Source organism: Anopheles marshallii, chromosome 3 (assembly GCF_943734725.1).
Source record: "Anopheles marshallii chromosome 3, idAnoMarsDA_429_01, whole genome shotgun sequence".
Classification (NCBI taxonomy): Eukaryota; Metazoa; Arthropoda; class Insecta; order Diptera; family Culicidae; genus Anopheles; species Anopheles marshallii.
Window position 1 is genome coordinate 40,979,973 of NC_071327.1, and position 20,151 is coordinate 41,000,123.

Sequence of the window (20,151 nt, forward strand, 5' to 3'; positions counted from 1 at the left end):
CGTACGCGTTTAGAACGCTCACTCTTAGCCAGTAATTATTTCGGGAGCATACATTTTCGACCCGTCAAATATCAAATGATCGAAATTTACGATTTATTGAGTAACGCCTTCCACTGTTCTAACCAGTCGCGCACGCGCTCCACATTAGCATCTAGGTCCTGCTTTGTATCGCTAGTTAGCTCGAAAACTATGTCTTTCCGATAGGCGTCCCTAGCTTCATCCAGTGGAATCTGGAAGATTTCGCACTCCATGTTCGATTTAATCTTGCGATCGTTGTACTCACGCGCCTGCAACCGATCGTAAAGCAAAGCGGTTGAACAACGTACGACAAACACGGCCGCAAACCAGCGCTCCGGGAAAAAGTCAGAACTGTGGTATTCTACCACACAACCGCCCTGTTTCATCAGCGGTTCTAGATAGTCCAGCAATCGGTCCTCATCCAATACCGGACATTCGAATTCCTCGTCGTACTCCTCAACAAATTTGTTTACACTCACGATTTCGCTTACGTTTTGCCACTGGAAGCCGAGCGTTTTGGTTAGCTGCTGACATAGTTCCGATTTTCCTGTGCCTGGGGTACCTGCCAAAATAGAGACCCATAAAATATCGTATCTGCCTGATGGGTATCCAGGGACGGAAACGCATTACATACCCGTTACCAAAATGTTTGGCAGTACCATCATCCAAGAGGGCTTACCGTTTAGACGCTTCCTTCACTTATATTACGCGCAGCACCAAGCAACTACAGCACATTTCACAAGTGCCAAACTGTTCCTCCGTTGATTTTCGGTCGTTTTGTAAGCAACAAGCCAATAAATGCGGTTAAACTTAATGCAGCACAATACACCTTTCCCTGAATTTGCAAGGACTTTGAATCCGTATTCTGAACAGGCGGAAAATAACCCAAGCAACTGGTCTAGCATTTGACATTTTACCGCGTGTGCGAGCTGTCACGGAAGGTACAGGGGTTTCAGATAGCGTTTTCGTTTGCCCATCGCCAATTGAAGCAGCAAAAACCTTTTTGGGGGAATTTGACGAAAAATGTATCCTTATATTATTTCATATGATAGCAACTGCAATATGAACCGAAACAATCATTATATGGGATCCATTATCACTGCTTGTGTTAATGTTGATTGAGTCGAATCGGTGATTTTTCAACTGCCTACAAATTTCCTTTCGTTTCGTTATGTGTGACTGTCGTCTGTCACGCGTTGCACGCACAGAAATGTTAGTTGAGATCTATCTTCCTCAATCAGCAGTCAAAGTAGAACAAACAAACGCATTCAATCGTAAACACGTTGTAGCAAAGATCCATGCCCTTACGGTGCTGTTCTCAACAACTGTTTAAGTTCCTATCGCTGATAGTAATACATTTTAGTAGTTTAGTTTTAGCTGTTTAGCTTTTAGAATGCAACCATTCAATTGATTATCGTTCTTTTATGCAGAGGTAAATTTGTTGAAAAATGTAGATACACAATTATTTACACGTGTGCTGGTATCTCGTATCGCATATCTGACTTTCAAGTTTGTCGATAATGCATGAAACACATTCCTCGAAAAAGATACCACATAGTAGCAATTCTAAATACCTACTGGCTATCTGTGTCTTCATCTAGCCGATAAGTTCAACACTTGGAGAGCATGGCAAAGCTGGGGATTTAACCCAAAAAGGAGTTTATCGTTCAAGCATACAGACTACATTATAAAAATGATCCAAGAAGACAGAATCTTAAGAAATATTCACCATTACCACACTCTACTTTGTATGCTGTATTTTCAAACGTTGTAAAATAACAAGCAAGAAAAATAACGTACTTTTTCGGAACAGCATACCGGGAAAAGGCCTTTATCCTCGTGTCTGTAGTGTTTTATCAGACAGCTTAACATAACACGTGCGAGTTCAAATAAAATTGGATAAATTGTTTGCTGCCTAGGTTTAAATCAATACTTCAAAATACAAACGGATATTAGATGCGATGTTCTGTACTTCAAACCAGACAAATAGGCATTCTTCTTTGCAAAATAGGTTATTTGAATAATATATGGTTTCGATGCTTTAGCCCTATCTACATTCCAAAGTTCATAAATCGCTAACACTGTTTCCTAATCACCGTTTTTTCTTCAAACATATACACTACTCTTCATACGGTTAGCAATTACCATCGAGTTTCAATTGGTTTAACATCTGTTCAAACACGCGCTGATTATGAAATCCTACACGTACATCACTCTATCTCGCTGTCCCACAGTGCTTGAGGCTTTGAATTGTTTAATTTCTTTCATTATGCAGCGTTCTGAATCATGTTGCGTTAGGTTTATAGATAATTTATTGTAGCATACTGTTGAAGACTGTATTAGTAATGAACTAAATAATGCTTCGGTAGTGAAGTGGCCCATACGATACCGATTGAATCTACCACGCAACACTAAGATAGCTATTTGGCAATGGAATAGTATCGTTTCCGTTTTCCAAAACATAATTCCGTGGATACAAGAACTAAACATGAGCGAATAACAAAGCACAACGGTAACAAATATAATGAACAAAAGTACATTTGGTCAGCTTTGAACACTACGAATGGGTGAAATATACTTCGTGTTCGTAAAATGCGAGATTTTTGGAATTTCTTTGATTTTGCATAACCGAATCATGATAAATTATTTCAGTTATTTTTTGTTAACAAATGACGCAGGGAAATGTGTTATATGATTGTTACAATAATTACAAGAAATGTATATAAAATAACATATTAAAAATGCATTACGCTCACTTACGAACTTATCAAAGTTACAATATCCAGTCATGTTTTCAAATCGATAAACAAACCGCAGCTTGCTTAAAACAGTAGAAACTGTTTAAAAAGAATTTGTCGATAGTTTTCAGTTTTCCGATATTTATTGAATGTATCTCTTGCATGCTAAACTGTGCTAATAGTTTGTTAAAGGTTTTGTTTTTTAATGTTCTTCCTACATATCGTATGCAATCTTTAGCATTATGTCCTCCACACTTAACATTTTCTCATCTAAGCCTAGAAATACACAAATACACAAGTAGCAGGAAGAGTGTAGCTCGAGAACAGCCACATAACGGAAAAGTAAGAATGGTTAGCAGGGATGTAAAAATAAAATTAAAGTCGCGCAGTTACCGCCTTAGTGTCCCTCAGAAGACATTTAACATGTTCTGCTTATTTTGTCTGTTGGCTGGTAATGTTTTGTTTTATAACCGTAACTAAATTCACTGGCGCAACTGCTCTGATTTTCCCTCGCGTTGTATTAATGCAAGTTCAATTGTAAATGTATTGTATTGATGTCGTTGCCGAGGCGTCAGCCTTGCCCGAAAGGAATTGCTCTTCATTAGACCTTTCGAACGAATCCGCAATTAATTGCCTCAATGTTGCTGTTCGACGAAAGTCACTTACGCCGGTAGCTGTAGCTTTTTGCCTTTAAGAACCTTCGTAATGTAGAGATAGAAGAAGTCGCAGTACAGAATCGTCTGGATAGCGCCGGCAAAGATGGCAATCAAGTCGTAGTGGCCCTCCGCATAATATCGGTAGATCCAGTTCAGCAGGTACAGTGCACGATAAGAACCGAGGGCAAACAAATAGTGGCTAGTGATACTTTCCGCCTCGCCTGTTTTGCTGACCAGGAACAGCTGCGGCAGAATGGCCACCGCTTCCAGATAGATGGAGAATGTCCACAGGATCTCCAACGGTGTGAAGGCATTATTGATCAATAGGGCCAGCAGAAAGCACGGTACCAGCAGGAACTCGATGCGGAAGGAGTCGTGATTGTGGTCGTAGGTAGCTTTAAACTTGACGTACATCAAATAAATCGTTGCCACGGATGTACTGATGAAGACCAGCTTCATGAAGGTGTTGTAAACGCTGATGAACGTTGTCACCAGGTCCAGGTAGCGGCTAATGTAGACAATGGCGAAAAGAATTTGCGATTTGCCCGATATTCCAGCGCATGATCTGGTTTTCCAAATTTTTATCAGCAGTAAAATGATCGCAAGCAAATGCGACAAATCACCGGCCAGTCTGAAAATATTCATTTTCGCAAATTACTCCACTTCTTTGTTACGGTTTTTCGGGATGCGACAGTATATCTGTATATCCGGTCTTTGATGAAATATAGGTGGGAACCGCTTTTGCTCCAACTCGTACGCTTTTGCACCAGTCTTGGAGCAGTTTACTTCTGGTTCTATAGAAGAAACAATCTCAGAATGATTCTAACACTGCACTACACCAGACGGTGGCGGCCGAAGAAGATGAGATGACACGAAAATATACACGCAGGCTAAACAAGACTTGGGTTCGTTCTGCACACGTAGTCGAGTTGCCGGTAGCTTTGTCGAAATCAGTCCTTCCGTAGCTTCCGCTTGTTTGCAGTTGAGCCTGACCCGAATGGATCGAGCTGAAAAGTTGCCGGAAAGTAGAACTTTTTCACTGCTTTTGCGGACTTTTTACTGAAATTATCGAAGCAACCGGACACCGACCGACTGACGTGTAAACACTTCTTCTTATTGTTGTTTTTCTTTATTCTTAAAATGGCGTTGATAGTTTTGACATCTGTCAGCGTTGCCAAGGTATATAGCGAACGAAACAGTTGGCACATTGGGATGCGCACATATGATTTTGAATTTTTACCAACCGGTATGACTCGAGGACAGTCTCTATTTTAAAATAATTAAGTAGCTGTCCTCAGAAATGTCGACCTATACAGTCTACATTTTGATAAATTGGTCTTTATTAGGTTGTTATCAATTCATTCGAGTAATCTCTTTCAATATAGAAAATGAGCTAACACGTGGTTGCCGTAACAAACTTTTCTTTGCATTTCGATACAGTCTATCAACTTTCTTTAAAAATACATGGAGCATGGAGTTAAGATTTTTTCAGCAGGGGTTTTTATTTCCAAATTTAAATTTTAATGTATATCAAACATTTGTATCAATTGAAAAATATGCGCAGGGATACGTAGCAAACGTATCGCGCGCCACCAATCAGCAACCAACAATGGAACGTTACATCAATTCACAGATTTAAGCTTCCTTAGAACTATACACGTATAAGAATACAAAACATTGGAGAACTCTCTACAACGTATGGACCCCTGTACTGTAATAAACTAGCAGATCGTACTAACCGTCACGATACGTTCTCGATGCTTCAGAGTGGCAATACGCAATGCCAGCAGTACAAACAGCACTGTCTGCACGCCACCCGCTATGAATGCCAACGGATCGTACAGTCCATACTGACTGTACCGATCGATCCAATGGAGTATGTAAAGTGCACGATACGAGCCGAGCAGGAGCAGATAACACTTGAACCATGGTTCCACATGGAACGTTTTGCAGATTAAATCCATCTGCGGTAGTATGGCAACAGCTTCGAGAAAAATTGAAAACGACCACAATATCTCGAACGCTTCCATGCGATAATTCACAAAGAGGGCGGTCACGAAGCAGGGCAAAATAAGGACCTCATTGTAAAAGGTGTCATTTTCGCGGTCGTATGTTTTGCGGTAGATGCTGTGCATTAGCAGCACCGTTATGAGCGTTGCGCTGATGAAGAGTGTCTTCATCAGCACATTGTAGACGCTGTAGGTTTCCGGAAACGTGACGAGATCGGCATAACGCGTCGCAAACACAGTGACGTACAGAATCTGTGTTTTCCCCGATACGCCAAAGCATGACTTGGTGCGCCAAATGTTGAACAGCAGATAGAGTATTGCGAACGCGTGGAATGAATCCGCCAGCAACCGGTATCCAGTAAGCTGTGGAATATGCGGACATACATACATGAAGCGGACCGCATTCAATAGGCAATTCGCACCCTGTACTCACCATTATGATCACCTGCTTCTATTAACGCACTACACTGTCCAATTGTATCGCTTGGCAATATAAACTTTGTAATAATCACTCGTTTGCTACTTTGCTATCCACAATATGAACGTAAAATGAAAGCAGAATGGCGATAGCAGAAAAATCATTCCACAAATGACAACATACAGCGCCGCACTACACGGACTGCTTCGATGTATATATTTGCTGTGCAAGTGTGCAGCAGCGATTCTTCTCGGGAGATGTCTACCGACAGCATGCTTCTGCAATTCACACACTTGTGCAATCTCGGGGGAAATCCCTGTTTTGCGATGCGAGCTGCATGTTGGTATTAGTTTCGCTGCTCAAACCGGTATGGCGGTATTCCCTTCCAGTATTTGGAGCATGGGAGCAATCATAGAAACAAAATCTAGCAGTTTGTGCGCTAAGCAACAAGTTCCACTAGTATTGACGACGAGGAATTACCTATTGTAGTAGGAAAACACAATTCCTTCAAGAAAGTTCATTAGAGTACATTCCTTTCAGAAAGTTTTGAATGTTTGGTGCATCGAGACCATTGCGCATGCATCTCTCCATACAACAGAGACAAACATATGCATTATTGTAGAACAGATAAGTTCTGCTGTAGTGGCCGACGATTTTGATCGATTGTACGTGATATCATCATGATAGCTGTCAAGGTCATCATTGCAACAGGAATACATAGGGGAAAGGTGCCTTAGTTGGACAACACGCAAACGTGTTGAAGCATTGACATAGTTTGTATTTTATTTATCTTTCTAACTATCACACCAAATCCGGTCTATCGTAAAGAAATCAAACCTTTCAAAATGGTTTGCCCATATCCTAGCGCAATTCTGTTTGGAAGAAAAGCCACACTGTTCAGTTATACTGAGTAAGCCTTTTGTCGAGTTACACGATACTTCCAGGTTTGGTCTGGATAGTTAATATCCCACATTTCTGTTACTGTTTGCCGCAATTTGTTTAGCAGGTGGTCGTTCCAATTTCCATTTGTATTCTTTACTGGGTTCGACACATATCATCGCTTGCCATTAGATATGTAGTGCTATATAAATTTCTCTCGCTTCTTTGCTCTGCAGTCTTTACTGATTTCATAACCAAGTAGTTACAATAATTGTATCTATTCTAAGCCTTTCTTTTTTCCAGTGTGATAAAACAAAATCTGCGATACAACGATGAACTAGCATCGAACACACATGCACCACATGTAAGTGTTTTGCAATTTTACATCTTTACAATACTTCATCTACACGTATAGCAAAAGCTAGCATGAAGAACAAATTATAAACCTAAATGCTAAGCAAATTAAAACAATTAATAAAAAGATCTACTTTCACGAAACTTTCACTCAGCTGTTTCTTTCTTTCAGATCGTTGTCTGAAACTAACATAAACGTTCAGTCTGAAATTGCTTGTTAGGACTGGACAATGTATAGGCTGCTATCAATTGCATGCTTTGCTACATGCAGAATCCGTACCGGAAACTGTGTGTGCGACCAATGGGTCCAATTTGCTTTGGATTAGTTGCTATTTCAAACCAGCTACGACAATTTTAGGACATGTTCCAGCGTAAAATCAGTCGGATTGCATTGCACGATTGCGTAAGCTCAACAGAAGTGGTACAATTAAACCGGTATATTCTACAGAAAAAACGTTGAAATATTCACTAATGCCATAGCGCCAACAGCCTTTCTCCGAAATCATGTCGTGCGATTCAGCGATATAGAGCTAACTTTCAATTTTCATTTGATTTCCACGAACGTTTCAGGTTAGATAGGTAGAAGCTAAGTGACCGGAATCTTACAATTTCCTTTTAGCCGGTTTGGTTAGCATTTGTTTCATACTAAACGAGGACAATCCAATACCGAGTGCTGCTAGAAGGGCCGCTGATCTTGTTGTGTAGCGATCCGCGGACTTGGTAGCAACTTCGTTAACCTGTAAAAAAGAAAGAAATCGATACAACGTAAGCCAATTAGTTAAAAAGAACATTTGCAGTACATTCCGCAAGACGTAATATTAGCAGAACCTTCGCATTGTGTCCCTATTCCTGAATCGCTAACACAAATGAACAACCGGACTCTATAAATAGTGTGTGAATGTCAAGGTAATATATTTTTGCAAGTCTTGCCTATTTTTATTCCTAACACGCAACATGAACAGCGCACATGGACAAGCAATGCCGGCGCAGAATAGAGCGCAAACGACGCCATTGATAAACATCTGTCTAGGGAGCAATAGTTGATCATCGAAAAGACCGATAAGACATGCTGTTTGTATACAGAAATAAACGTGAACTTTATTCATGACGCTATACCATTCATCGTATTTCACTATGTAAAACCGTGCTACGCGCACATTGTTCAATTGTATTGGGGCTTTTACGCGTTAGCGCTTAATTATCTACTGGATCAATATCGAGAGAATGTCTTCTTCTTTATCGGCACAGCAACATCAAGAGGTCTAGGCCTGCCATTTCTAGATTTCTTTGACTTTATTTACCCGTAGCGGGATAGGCAGTCCTGCGTACGAAATAGAAGAATGCACATAGAAAAAAAATAGAAACGCCTTTTTGAAACAAAACCAGAATTCCTTATGTCCTTTAGGCGTGCACTATGTTTGGATTGTGGTCATTACTGATATGCATCACGTGATTTAGAAAGTGGAAACACTTTTAACTCAGCACAGATAATACACACAGCAAAACGGTCAAATTGAAGTAGCAGTATTTAAAAAAAAAAAACAAATAAAATAATTGACCGATTGTTTCTGCGCTTCGCTTTTCTAACTTACCTGTCCATAGTTCAGACGAACGGCATATCGGATGGCCTGAGTCGTTTTCATGCTTTGTCTTCCCGCACTGTTGCTGGTTTTTCGAGATAGGTTTATTCAGGGAAAATCCCTAAACGTCAGCAACACCTAAAACCGAACGAAAGTTTTTATTAATGAAAGCATAAAAGTACAATAAATCAACCGAAACGAGTTAAAGTCTTTAGTAATCGGAACTTCCTGGTCAGGAAGCTTTCCCATACGACAAAGCAATGACACAAATATCCCGTCTACTACGATCGAGAATACATGTTCTTTGTTTGGTCGTCTGAATTTTAAATTTGTCGTAGGACTAAAACTAAACATTATTCAGGGCACTGATCTGTATTTGAAGACAAACTGTTCGAAAGATTACAGTTTGGTAACACTTCGGGTGAATTTTATGTAATGCTTTTTCTCTGCGACCAGGGTCAGGAGAAATCCCTTTTAATGCCCATATTGCAACTATAACTTTCAATAACTATACCCTGATCCTAACTATACACAACTCTAATGTAATTACGAGCAAATGCAAACTATATTTATTAAGTTTTCACAGCAAATATTGTAACATAAAAAACGTACTAACTTCGTGCAACCTTCACGGGGTCGGAAATAAAATCAGAAGAACATCCTGCTCGATGAATGCGAGTCCATGTCATTGCGAATATTTTTGACAAGCTTTTGTGATTCCAGGAAAACTATCGCTCGGTTTGACAACTGAAAACGCTTTGTCAAGGTGACTATAGGTGGAATAAATTTTATATTTGATGCAAAATGCATTTAGATCTTGCATTGAAAAACTATTTCAATATCCAATTTTATTTCCACAAAAATATCCTTTCCTTCCATCGCCTTCAATTTGTTCAATTATAACCAAATCAATATTGTGGATAGCTGTCAATGGAAGTATGGTGGTCCAGCCTTCCATGTTGGATAGTGCGAAATGTCTATTGATACCGCATTGTATTTACGCAATTGATTGTTTTTCGCATATTGGTGTTGGCTCACGATTTCAGTCCTATCAAAGAAGTAATGTTGTCCCCAGGCGTAAAAGAACGCATCGGCGTTGTGTTCGAGGTAGTAAAGACCTCCTTTCATTGGGGTTTCATTCCAACGTTGCTGTATTTAGGTAAGTATGCAATCCTTTACATAACACACCTGTTTCATCGTGGCTGACCGTGATTTTGCTTGCTTGAGCGTGTTCTCAATGATGTGATTTATGTTTCAGGATTTCGCAAAGGATCGGAGCCCGGCATGCCGCCACTAACAATAGCAAATTTATTATGGTAATCTAATAGCAGCTCAGCATGAGTGAAATATTCCGACTGTGTATCTATTAAATGGGAATAAATCACCTTTTGTTCTGAGCTAAACAAAAATAAAAGCCGTGTTCAATCGTACGTGTGTTTTGCAGGGTATGCGAGTAACATCTTCAATCGATTTTGCATTAAACATGTGGAAGCTGTTCTTGAACCCTATGTTCAAAACATAACCCGAACTGTGAACTATTGTATAAATTCAGTTTTCTCAACTCAACAGTTTTCGGATTTCCAATTGACTGTTTGATAAAATAACAGTAGTGATAGAGTTCTTACTTCTTCTTTGGCGAGATATATCACAATACGGTTCCTGTTTTCATAGGGAAGTTGAAGGAAAGGAAACATTCTAATCCGATCCCAACATCAAAAAAATATTCTATTAAAACAATAAGCTTTCTATTTTCTTGGTATCACCGTTGCTTGCAGTACCTTTTGCTCTCGGGAATTGCATATGTACGATGAAACTATTTCTTTGTGCACCAGAATCACCTTTGCATGGAAAAGCCATTTCATTGTAGTGCATGGAAATGATATCCAGATCGGATTCTGAGTTTTGACCCTTTGTCAGATCAACCCGAATTCAATCTAGAATGTAGGATCTTTTGGATGCCGACTTTATATGCACATTGTGAAACTTAAACGGACAACCCACTCCGAAAACCCCACACGCTTTTCGCTTTAGCAGGTGTGATTGTATGTATGTATGAAAAATTTACTAGAGTCTTTGAAACGTTGGAGTTTCTTTCATCTCTTTGGCAGGTGTGATTGTAGGCAGAGCGAGAAAGTATGTGTGTTTCCTGTTTTAGCTGTCCGTTCGAGTTTGGGTATTAATAGAGGCATGTTGGTATTTAAAATTTAAGCCCGGTTACGGATCCTTGATGATTTGCCATTTCATAATCTGGAATTAAGATCCAAAACAAATATCCATGTGCAAATCTTTCGCGACCAGAATGGACCAAATATCCTATCAATTGCGAACCCTGCAATAAACGATGATCGTTCTGTGTCAAAATGAACGTATTATGTATTGATCTTGAGTAAATTTTCCAAATTTCGCATACTGTTTCTCCAAAGTACGCGTACAGTTTCTTCAAATTATAAACTTACTAATAACCTGCAATTTATGTCAATGTTATCAAATTCATAATTCAAATTGAGGTCATGAAGATTGTAGAAAAAGTTCTGCAGTTCAGGTGGCAGCTGTCAAATCGAACAGAATGGAATCTGCTATACATCTTGACACATTCCATGTGTGCAATTCCACCTGTTGTGCTGTTGTGCTCTGCAGGAAATAAACAATTATCCTGAAAAACCGAAGAAATCATCATGTTGCACAAATTGCAAACTGCGGCAATGTGGTATGTATTGTACATAGATACACAATCACTGGATGTGTTTTCGTGATATTCAATGTTTGGTAAACTTAATGATACTATCAAGCGATTGTTATGTAATCGTGCGATATTTGTTTCGAGCCGATAGTTTTAACATCCCGCATTCTAAATTACTATATCTATTATTTTTTGCTTGTTTGAAGTTCGCGGCGCTTCGGCTCAAACGCTGGCCCAAAAGTGCTGCATCGCCAGATCAATAAACTGCTCATAGCCAATCGTGGAGAAATAGCGTGCCGTGTGATGCGAACAGCCAACCGGCTCGGCATACGTACGGTTGCTGTGTTCTCCGATGCGGACGAAAAATCTCTCCACGTGAAACAAGCCAGCGAAGCTTACAACATTGGCCCTGCTGCCTCTCAACAGTCCTACCTTCGAGGAGATAAAATTTTGGCTATTGCCAAGAAAGCAGGCTGCCAAGCGATTCATCCCGGTTATGGATTTCTTTCGGAGAATGTAGAGTTCGCTGAACTGTGCCAACAGGAAGGAGTAACATTTATCGGTCCACCAGCAAGTGCCATCCGTGATATGGGCATTAAGAGCACTTCCAAGCACATAATGTCCGCTGCAGGAGTACCGATCATCAATGGATATCACGGAGAAGATCAGTCAGACGAGATGCTTATGCAAGAGGCACAGAAGATAGGGTTTCCGCTTATGATCAAGGCGGTACGTGGCGGTGGAGGCAAAGGAATGCGCATTGCTGAAACTGAGGCCGATTTTATGCCCATGTTACAATCTGCCCGGACAGAATCGGAGAAGGCTTTCGGTGATAGTGCAATGCTGTTGGAACGCTATGTACGATCGCCAAGACACGTGGAGGTGCAGGTCTTTGCCGACCATTACGGCAATGCAGTTTACCTGTACGAACGAGATTGTTCAGTGCAACGGCGACATCAGAAGATTATTGAAGAAGCACCCGCACCGGGACTATCTGAGGTGTTACGGAAACAGTTCGGCGAAGCAGCAGTTCGTGCCGCTAAAGCAGTAAACTATGTTGGTGCCGGAACGGTAGAATTCATTCTAGATAAAGAAGATCTATCGTTCCATTTCATGGAAATGAATACACGCTTGCAAGTTGAGCATCCTATCACGGAAATGATTACCGGGACGGATTTGGTGGAATGGCAGATAAAGGTAGCTGCAGGCGAGCCTCTTCCGGTTTTGCAGGAAGATATCGTTAAGCGCGGGCACGCTTTCGAAGCTCGTATCTACGCCGAAGATCCAGCCGGTGGCTTTTTGCCAGGTGCCGGTCCTCTGGACTACCTATCGACTCCAGAACCGTCGACTACAACGCGAGTCGAAACTGGCGTACGTCAGGGCGATGAGGTATCAATCCATTACGATCCAATGATAGCAAAGTTGGTTGTTTGGGGTGAAAATCGTGCCAGCAGTTTGCAGCTCTTGATCGAACAGTTGAACAATTATCAGATAGCTGGTTTGCAGACTAACATAAACTTTTTGATCGATCTTGCACGGCACCAACATTTCCAAGCTGCGGAAGTACATACGGGATTCATCGAACAGCACATGGACACGCTGTTTCCGAAAAAAGTACTACCTTCCGAAAAGGTAGTACAGATGGCATTAGCCCACACACTAAACGAACGCGTACAATCTGGTGCCAGTTTGGGAAAGAAAACTGCTAGTCCCTTCGATGTGGAATACGGTTTCCGACCGAACTATGGTGTGGCAAGGCCGTTGAAAATCAAAATCGGCGATGTAGAACATATGGTGGAAATAATGACGAACGCTGAAAGCAACTACTCCGTTCGTGTGGATGCAGGCGAACGGATGAAGGTTACGGTGCGCCGCAAACCCTATATGAATCGTTTCCTGCTAGAAACAAACATAGATGGACACGTTTCGTGCTTTAACGCAGTTATTTCGGGTGAAAATATCTCTCTTTTTGATGAGGTACGTACTAATGGTACAGAGTGTCGGATTACGTTTATGCTAATAGAAATATTCTCACAATTTCGTTCCAGAATGGCATGGTGGGAGGAGAAATTGTTCAGCCACGCTTTCTCGTTACTGAAAGTTCGATGGGTGGTGTCGATGCTTCGAGTGTAATCGCCCCAATGCCTGGTGTGCTCGATAAACTGCTCGTCAAGCCAGGGGACAGTGTGAAGGTCGGAACGCCTGTTGCAGTGTTGATCGCAATGAAAATGGAACACGTCTTGAAGGCGGCAAAGGATGGTGTGGTTAAAGCGATCCCGAACGCAGAAGGTAGCAATGTTCGCAAAGGCTCTACCTTGATTTCATTCGAATAATAGGTCAAACCTACTTGAAAAAAAACGAAGGCGAAATTCTGCATTTAATCTGTTCTGAACAGTCTGACACTAAGTGCATTTATTAGATAGTAAGCAGAAGATCGGTAGATCGGTGAAATACAAATCATTGGGGGAAGATAGAATAACGCACATTCTACCATATAGCGTTTAACGCTCTGTTATAGAAGTAATAATTGTAACTATGCACAGGAACAATATTTTAACAATCACACATCGAAGCTATTGCTACAGAAAAAAAGTTATCCAAATTTGGAGAAGTTTGAAATTTAAAATTTCCACGTGGTGTAACAGGTCTGCGTGTAACGCATCGCTAGTAAGACGATTATGAATCAAAATTTGTAAAATAGTTCTTCCGTAATAGTTCCGTGTTCGTCTTCAAGGGAATAAGAAAATAACTTTTAAATACACACAAAACGTATACTAATTTTTCAAATAGCTTTGATAAGTTAACATTCCAGAATTAAAGATGAATAAAATGTGCCAAAAGAAAGGAAAGATATTTGTAGCTATACTAGTTTACTTATAATCGAAATTATGCATCTGTTTTATCTCTTCACCGCATTGGAAACAATAATGCACAATGGAACTGTGAAATAATGTATTGTTTTTACAGCCTTTATGTAAGTTATTGGACTTCATATTACCATATTGGACGTAATATTTTACATTACATGCTGACAGAACAGCTGGATTTATCATGTATTTATTTATAGTCGCACAAATGTTGGAAAAGAATAGAAAATGTTACCGTGTATTTGTTGAAGAAAAATTTATTTCGCCTATTATTTTATAATGTTTTGTAATCCATATTCACTACATACAATTCACCTATACTTTCTTCAACGCAATAGGATTAATTAGATTCAGTTTCGGTCCATCCCTTTCGTTCCATCGGTAAAGCACTCCAACGTGTACCAACAAAGAAGGGTTCATAGTTTAAGATTAGATTACAATTATTTACATCAATTGTTTCATGAGCACAATCGTTCGTGAGAAAGCCAAAGAGGTGTCGAGAACCAAGGGTATGCACGTAGAGGAAACTGATTATGTAATCTGGAGAGTAAAAGTGGGAGAACTCCGACGTCGATAGCACGAGGACGCCCTATGAAGAATGTGTTCTCACTCGCGTTTGGCTCCAAAAGTCTCTTTTTCTCTTGTACCGCTATGCGCTGAGCAGAGTGCGCAACGGTTGGTTGAAATGCGCAACGACGACTACCTTTGCTCGTTTCACTTGTAGTTTAGTGAACAATTGGGTGCGTCCAGGCGCAAGTGTCTCTAGTGACCGTTCTACTTTGTGTTGATCATTGCCCCCAAAAACAGTCGGACGTCGTTCTTCAGTGCGAGACTGTTCGGAATCCGTTTTGGAAAAGCTGTAGAGTGTTTTTTTGCTTAAAGATACTGCACACGGGGCCGTAGCAAAATGTCTGAATCGAATTTTAAAAGTCTAGAAGCCACTCTAAACAAACATATTCCTCCGGAAGAGCTACGTGAAGTGAAGCGAGTGCTGTACGGAAGGCCAGACGAGTAAGTAAAGTTTTGCTGCTTGGAATGAGGTGACAATGAACATTGTAAATGATGAGTTTTTTTCTTTCGATTTATTCCGGCGCTTGATACCAGCTTGCAAAATTTTTATGCAGCGTGGTAGATAAAAATAGATAAATTGTTTCTAAGAGAGATTCATGGTGTTTTCTCAAATGTGAACCTGAACTTGAATGTTTTTCCGCTCTAAACTTGCAGCACTCACGATCACAAATGTACGTATTTGCAGCTAGCAAGAGCAGGACAAATAATTCGGTTATAATCTGCATAGTATGACAACAAGCAGCAGATAACAGTACTACAATGATACTACAATGGATTGCTGAATTATTTTGCGATAAGCTTTAAGATAACCAGTTGCTGTGACGGTAGATTGTGTTATTACCTTTTGGGAAGAAATATTTACAACAAGCGTGACGAGCTCCTACAGTGAGCATGAAATTGGGTCGTTCAGGCTATCCCAGCTGCGATAAATGTAACTGTTCGGCGATAAATATGTTCCTCAAAAGTAACTACAAAAAAGCTGGCAAGCATTCATGAATGTTTCATATAGTTTCAATTAAGCTGAGCATTAAAACGAGGCAAACGATTAATCGGTTTTTCAACAATTGATTCGATTCAACGATCGCCGGATATGACCAATTCGCAGGAAGGTCGAACCTGATGGTGAACGGACAAGAAAGTGTCGGTTGAAGACGGCCAAATTTGGGCGTCATAAAACTATGGGCTGGCTATTTTAGTTTATTAACCGAGTTTATGAGTCTGAGTTTTAGTGAAATAACCGAGAATTAAAAATTCTTTTCTTGGCTAATTATGGTGATCAGGAGTCACAAGACGAGTACCTGCTGGAATTTTTCCGTCTTTATTAAAAAGATCAGATCAGGTTTCAGTTTTCATGATCAAAATCAGGTTTTAGCCATCATGCTGGAAGAGAACACTAGAGATGGTTTGCTGGTTGCAGATAAACATAGAACTCTCCCAATGTCCACCAGATGATATTTTTTCATGCGAACTTTTTAGAGTAAGCTTTATACGGAGGAAAGCCAGAGAGACAGCCAATCATTAAGGCCACAAACAGATTGTATCGACGTTTTTTAAGGTTCCAGTTTAGAGACGGTTGATACATTTTTGTAGAAGATATTATCTGCTTCACAGTTTTCAGTTAGGACTTACTAATGATCATAATACGCCTTGGGAATGTTTTACAGCAATGAGCTACAATTTACCGAGGAAACTATTTCACTGGCCAAAGATGTTGACATCGAGCTGAAAGGTTACGTTTTTGGAGCGCGGAAGGAGGATCTACGGCGGCCGAGAATTGTGCGGGTGGCAGCAGTACAAAACACGGTAGACATTCCGACCACGGCACCGATTCATGTACAGCGCGATGCGTTGCATGAGAAGATTTCGAACATTCTGCGTGTCGCCGTCACTGCCGGAGTCAACATCGTATGCCTTCAGGAAGCATGGAGTAAGTTTGTTCGAAAGAAAATTAACATTTCGTCTCAACATTTTTTGTATGTTTTTTCTACAGCCATGCCATTTGCATTTTGCACGCGCGAAAAGTTTCCCTGGTGCGAATTTGCCGAAGATGTAGAAAATGGACCAACCACCAAGATGTTGAAAGAGTTAGCCAAACAGTACAACATGGTGATCATTTCGCCCATCCTGGAACGTGATGCAAATCATCACGATACGATTTGGAACACGGCAGTAGTCATTTCCAATAATGGATCGTACGTTGGCAAACATCGGAAGAACCATATACCACGTGTGGGCGATTTCAATGAGTCAACCTATTATTTCGAGGGCGATACGGGACATCCAGTGTTTGAAACTCAGTTTGGACGCATTGGCATCAACATTTGCTACGGACGCCATCATCCACAGAACTGGATGATGTTCGGCGTGAATGGAGCAGAGATTGTATTCAACCCATCGGCCACTGTAAGATGTGGTAAGCTGTGTGAAATCAGGACCCCATGCTAAGAAATTCGATTCCACTTGCTATCATTACAGGTAGGCGGATTAAGTGAACCACTGTGGGGAATTGAAGCACGGAATGCGGCCATCGCAAACAGCTTCTTCACCGTGGCAATCAATCGAGTCGGTACGGAAGTGTTTCCGAACGAGTTCACCTCCGGCAACGGGCTGCCTGCACACAAAGACTTTGGTCCATTTTATGGTTCGTCTTACGTGGCTGCACCGGACGGTTCTCGGACGCCTGGTCTGTCCCGTGATAAGAGTGGTTTGTTGGTGGTCGAGATGGATTTGAACCTCTGTCGACAGATAAAAGATTTCTGGGGTTTCCAAATGACTCAGCGTTTACCACTGTACGCGGAAAGCTTAGCAAGAGCAATTAAGCCCGACTACAAACCACAGATAGTGCGAGAAAACTGAACAGATTTACTGCAACTGATGCAAATGTTTAATTTGTTGTTGTTTGTACACAATTGTTGGTAGTTTCGGGTTACCTGAATAAAGCAGGAAGATTGGAAGGGTTGGTCATGTTTTTCGAAGCTAGGTAACGGGTTAGAGGTAGCACCATAGATTCTCTGTATAGAACACAATACAATTTTCCATGTGTTACAATTGTTTTATAATAAATTTAAACGGGAATCGATCAAAAATTTGCTCTTTTCCTTAAATTGTAGTTAAAAACTGCTCGTTTCTTACCGTTTCCGCGTTATGTCAGTTAGATAAAGCGGAATTCAAATGAAATTCAAATTATTCCGGAACGTTAAACACGATTAGATTGAATGATAAATAATTAAAGGAACGAAACGAATGAAATCAATTTTTAGAAATAAAAAAACGAACAACAATTAATGGAAGGAGTGTACTAAATACAAGGAAGAAAAGGAATCAAACGAAGAAAGCGAAAACAATGAAAGGAACAATTGAAAAACAAAATATAGGAAGGAAAGCAACAACCGGAACGAACCTATACGCTGTTGTTTATTGTTTTTATAGAGGCTTTGAGCAGGGCAAACCTGTACGCTGCATTGAACAGCTTATCCTTCAAATCATAGAAATACCATACGTTCCTTACGGGTTCATTCCGCTCTTCAAAAGGAATTTTCGGATCTAACTTCTTTTGTTTACCAAGTCAGTGGATGTGTGGAGGCGCCCAGTGGTTTAAAGGTAGCTAGGATCGTAGAGATGACTCCATGTCCATGTAAGTGAAAGAAAGCTAAAAATCATGGATCAAGCGCTTCTGGGAACTTACGTTCTTTTGAAGGTAGTAAGGTAGAAGGTAGTCAAAGAAGTTACACAATTTGAACCTAATTTTGATTGTTGGATCGTGGTACGGTCAATTATCGTCCACTGTAGCAAAATCAAAACAAATTGCAAAACTATACCGCTGTTTGGGGGTACACAACAATAAAACGAAACACCCGCTTCAATAAAGAATCGCTTTCAATTACCGAAGGTTTTGTTTTGTATTTACTATGCTCTTCCTTCAATACATCTTTACGTGCTTGCTGTTGAGAGTGTGTACACAATAGGAGTGACAGTTTTGTTGCATCGCTTTGCCCTTATCCATACTATATGATTGGCTCGTTTCTAAAACTAATCAACAAACAACATCACTTCGTTTTCACTGTTACGTGCTTCCCGTGTTCTTTGTGTTTGTATGTATTTAGCGTACCATACACTTATACATACTGTTTTGACCAATTTTAGCGCGTTTTTGTCTTTTTTTACACTTTTTATGTTTGTTTTACGACGTTTGCCGACTGTTAGCATGTTTGTTTCCGTTCTTCTTTGCTCCTGCCTTGCAACACCCATTAAGCAATACACAATTCGGTTTAACGTTTTTGTCTTTGGCTGGTATGATTCGTGTGATTAGCACAGCAACACATTAGGGAAGATCTAACTGTTTTAAGTAATTAATAGTGTGTTAGAAACTAACGTGAATTTTTTTTTGTACGATCATTCCACAAAAACAACATCCTCGCATACATTGTCGATTGGTGAATACATAATTTGCCACAAATTTTCTCTAGGTGGTTCTCGTTTGTCTATTCGTTATCTGGCATCCGGTTCCAGAAAAGATTCGGGAGAGTGCTCTTTTGATGCTTTACGACTGACACTTTTTAATGAAATTTTTAACCGTTCTACATCCTCGACAACTCTAGTTGAGTTAGTAACTTCATTCCTCTATGTCAGCGATACTGTGAGATAGCTCTGGTCTTAGGACGAATTATCAACGGTTTGAATTATACATTGGAATAAAAATACAGCATTCAATCTTCACGTGCCCATTCCCTTCGATACGCCTTTGGTGACACAAATTGTTTCTGCATATTGTCCCGATTGTTCACGTTTTACATGCACACACACACACATTACACATTCTCTCAGTAATCCCGCTGGCTTGCAATTAAATTAAACAGTTGGATTAATCATATAGCCCACAAGCCACCGTTTGCACCATACACACACACACACATATTGGTTGTAGAAGTGTTTTTTTTTTCATTTAGCATAGCGGCTTTAAACGTTTATTATTGAACCAGGGTAAGACTGGTAGCGTATAATGCGGATGATACATTAGATACAGCTTTAGAATATTACGTTGCGAGCTTGGACACGTCTTTTTTTGTTTTAATGAAACTTGGAAAGAAGTTGGTAATTATTAGCGATCGAAAATTTGTAACTGTGTGTTTATGGGAGGAGGCTTGGCTTCTGGCCTGACCTTTTCATTGATTGTGTGTTTTTAATGTTTGATTTTTGGTTTTGTTTAACGCACTGTACAATGTTGAAACGCATGATTTATGTGGCTTACTACTTGAATACTAGAGAAAAACGTATGTACTTTTGTCTGTATTCTCTCCCTCTGCATTACCAAGTTAACAAACTATATTTTGTAGTCTATTGTTCTTTGAGTTGAAAGTAGTAATGGTTGGCAAATTGCTTGAT

At 40.2% G+C, this 20,151-nt stretch overlaps 7 protein-coding genes across 7 annotated transcripts; 3 read left to right on the forward strand and 4 right to left on the reverse strand.

The window, feature by feature from the left end:
- Positions 1-86: 86 nt before the first annotated feature.
- LOC128714315 (adenylate kinase isoenzyme 6 homolog) lies at positions 87-683 on the reverse strand. Its single transcript, XM_053809191.1, has 2 exons — positions 653-683; positions 87-580 (listed from the first exon to the last, which is right to left on the reverse strand). The coding sequence occupies exons 1-2, from the start codon at positions 681-683 to the stop codon at positions 87-89; spliced, it is 525 nt and encodes a 174-aa protein (XP_053665166.1).
- Positions 684-3,418: 2,735 nt separating this feature from the next.
- On the reverse strand, positions 3,419-4,086 carry LOC128715831 (ER lumen protein-retaining receptor). The gene has a single exon (XM_053810749.1). The coding sequence runs from the start codon at positions 4,055-4,057 to the stop codon at positions 3,419-3,421; it is 639 nt and encodes a 212-aa protein (XP_053666724.1). The 5' UTR covers positions 4,058-4,086.
- Positions 4,087-5,133: 1,047 nt separating this feature from the next.
- Positions 5,134-5,811, reverse strand: LOC128712603 (ER lumen protein-retaining receptor-like). The gene has a single exon (XM_053807492.1). It carries the CDS (start codon positions 5,809-5,811, stop codon positions 5,134-5,136), a length of 678 nt encoding a protein of 225 aa, XP_053663467.1.
- Positions 5,812-7,674: 1,863 nt separating this feature from the next.
- Positions 7,675-8,715, reverse strand: LOC128714905 (uncharacterized). The gene is made up of 2 exons (XM_053809786.1): positions 8,665-8,715; positions 7,675-7,809 (listed from the first exon to the last, which is right to left on the reverse strand). The coding sequence occupies exons 1-2, from the start codon at positions 8,713-8,715 to the stop codon at positions 7,675-7,677; spliced, it is 186 nt and encodes a 61-aa protein (XP_053665761.1).
- Positions 8,716-9,714: 999 nt separating this feature from the next.
- Positions 9,715-9,972, forward strand: LOC128713241 (mitochondrial import receptor subunit TOM7 homolog). Its single transcript, XM_053808100.1, has 2 exons — positions 9,715-9,811; positions 9,911-9,972. The coding sequence occupies exons 1-2, from the start codon at positions 9,715-9,717 to the stop codon at positions 9,970-9,972; spliced, it is 159 nt and encodes a 52-aa protein (XP_053664075.1).
- Positions 9,973-11,327: 1,355 nt separating this feature from the next.
- Positions 11,328-13,665, forward strand: LOC128713745 (methylcrotonoyl-CoA carboxylase subunit alpha, mitochondrial). The gene is made up of 3 exons (XM_053808612.1): positions 11,328-11,359; positions 11,539-13,309; positions 13,381-13,665. Exons 1-3 carry the CDS (start codon positions 11,328-11,330, stop codon positions 13,663-13,665), a joined length of 2,088 nt encoding a protein of 695 aa, XP_053664587.1.
- Positions 13,666-15,106: 1,441 nt separating this feature from the next.
- Positions 15,107-17,625, forward strand: LOC128711605 (beta-ureidopropionase). The gene is made up of 4 exons (XM_053806485.1): positions 15,107-15,210; positions 16,434-16,696; positions 16,760-17,172; positions 17,245-17,625. Exons 1-4 carry the CDS (start codon positions 15,107-15,109, stop codon positions 17,623-17,625), a joined length of 1,161 nt encoding a protein of 386 aa, XP_053662460.1.
- Positions 17,626-20,151: the final 2,526 nt, after the last annotated feature.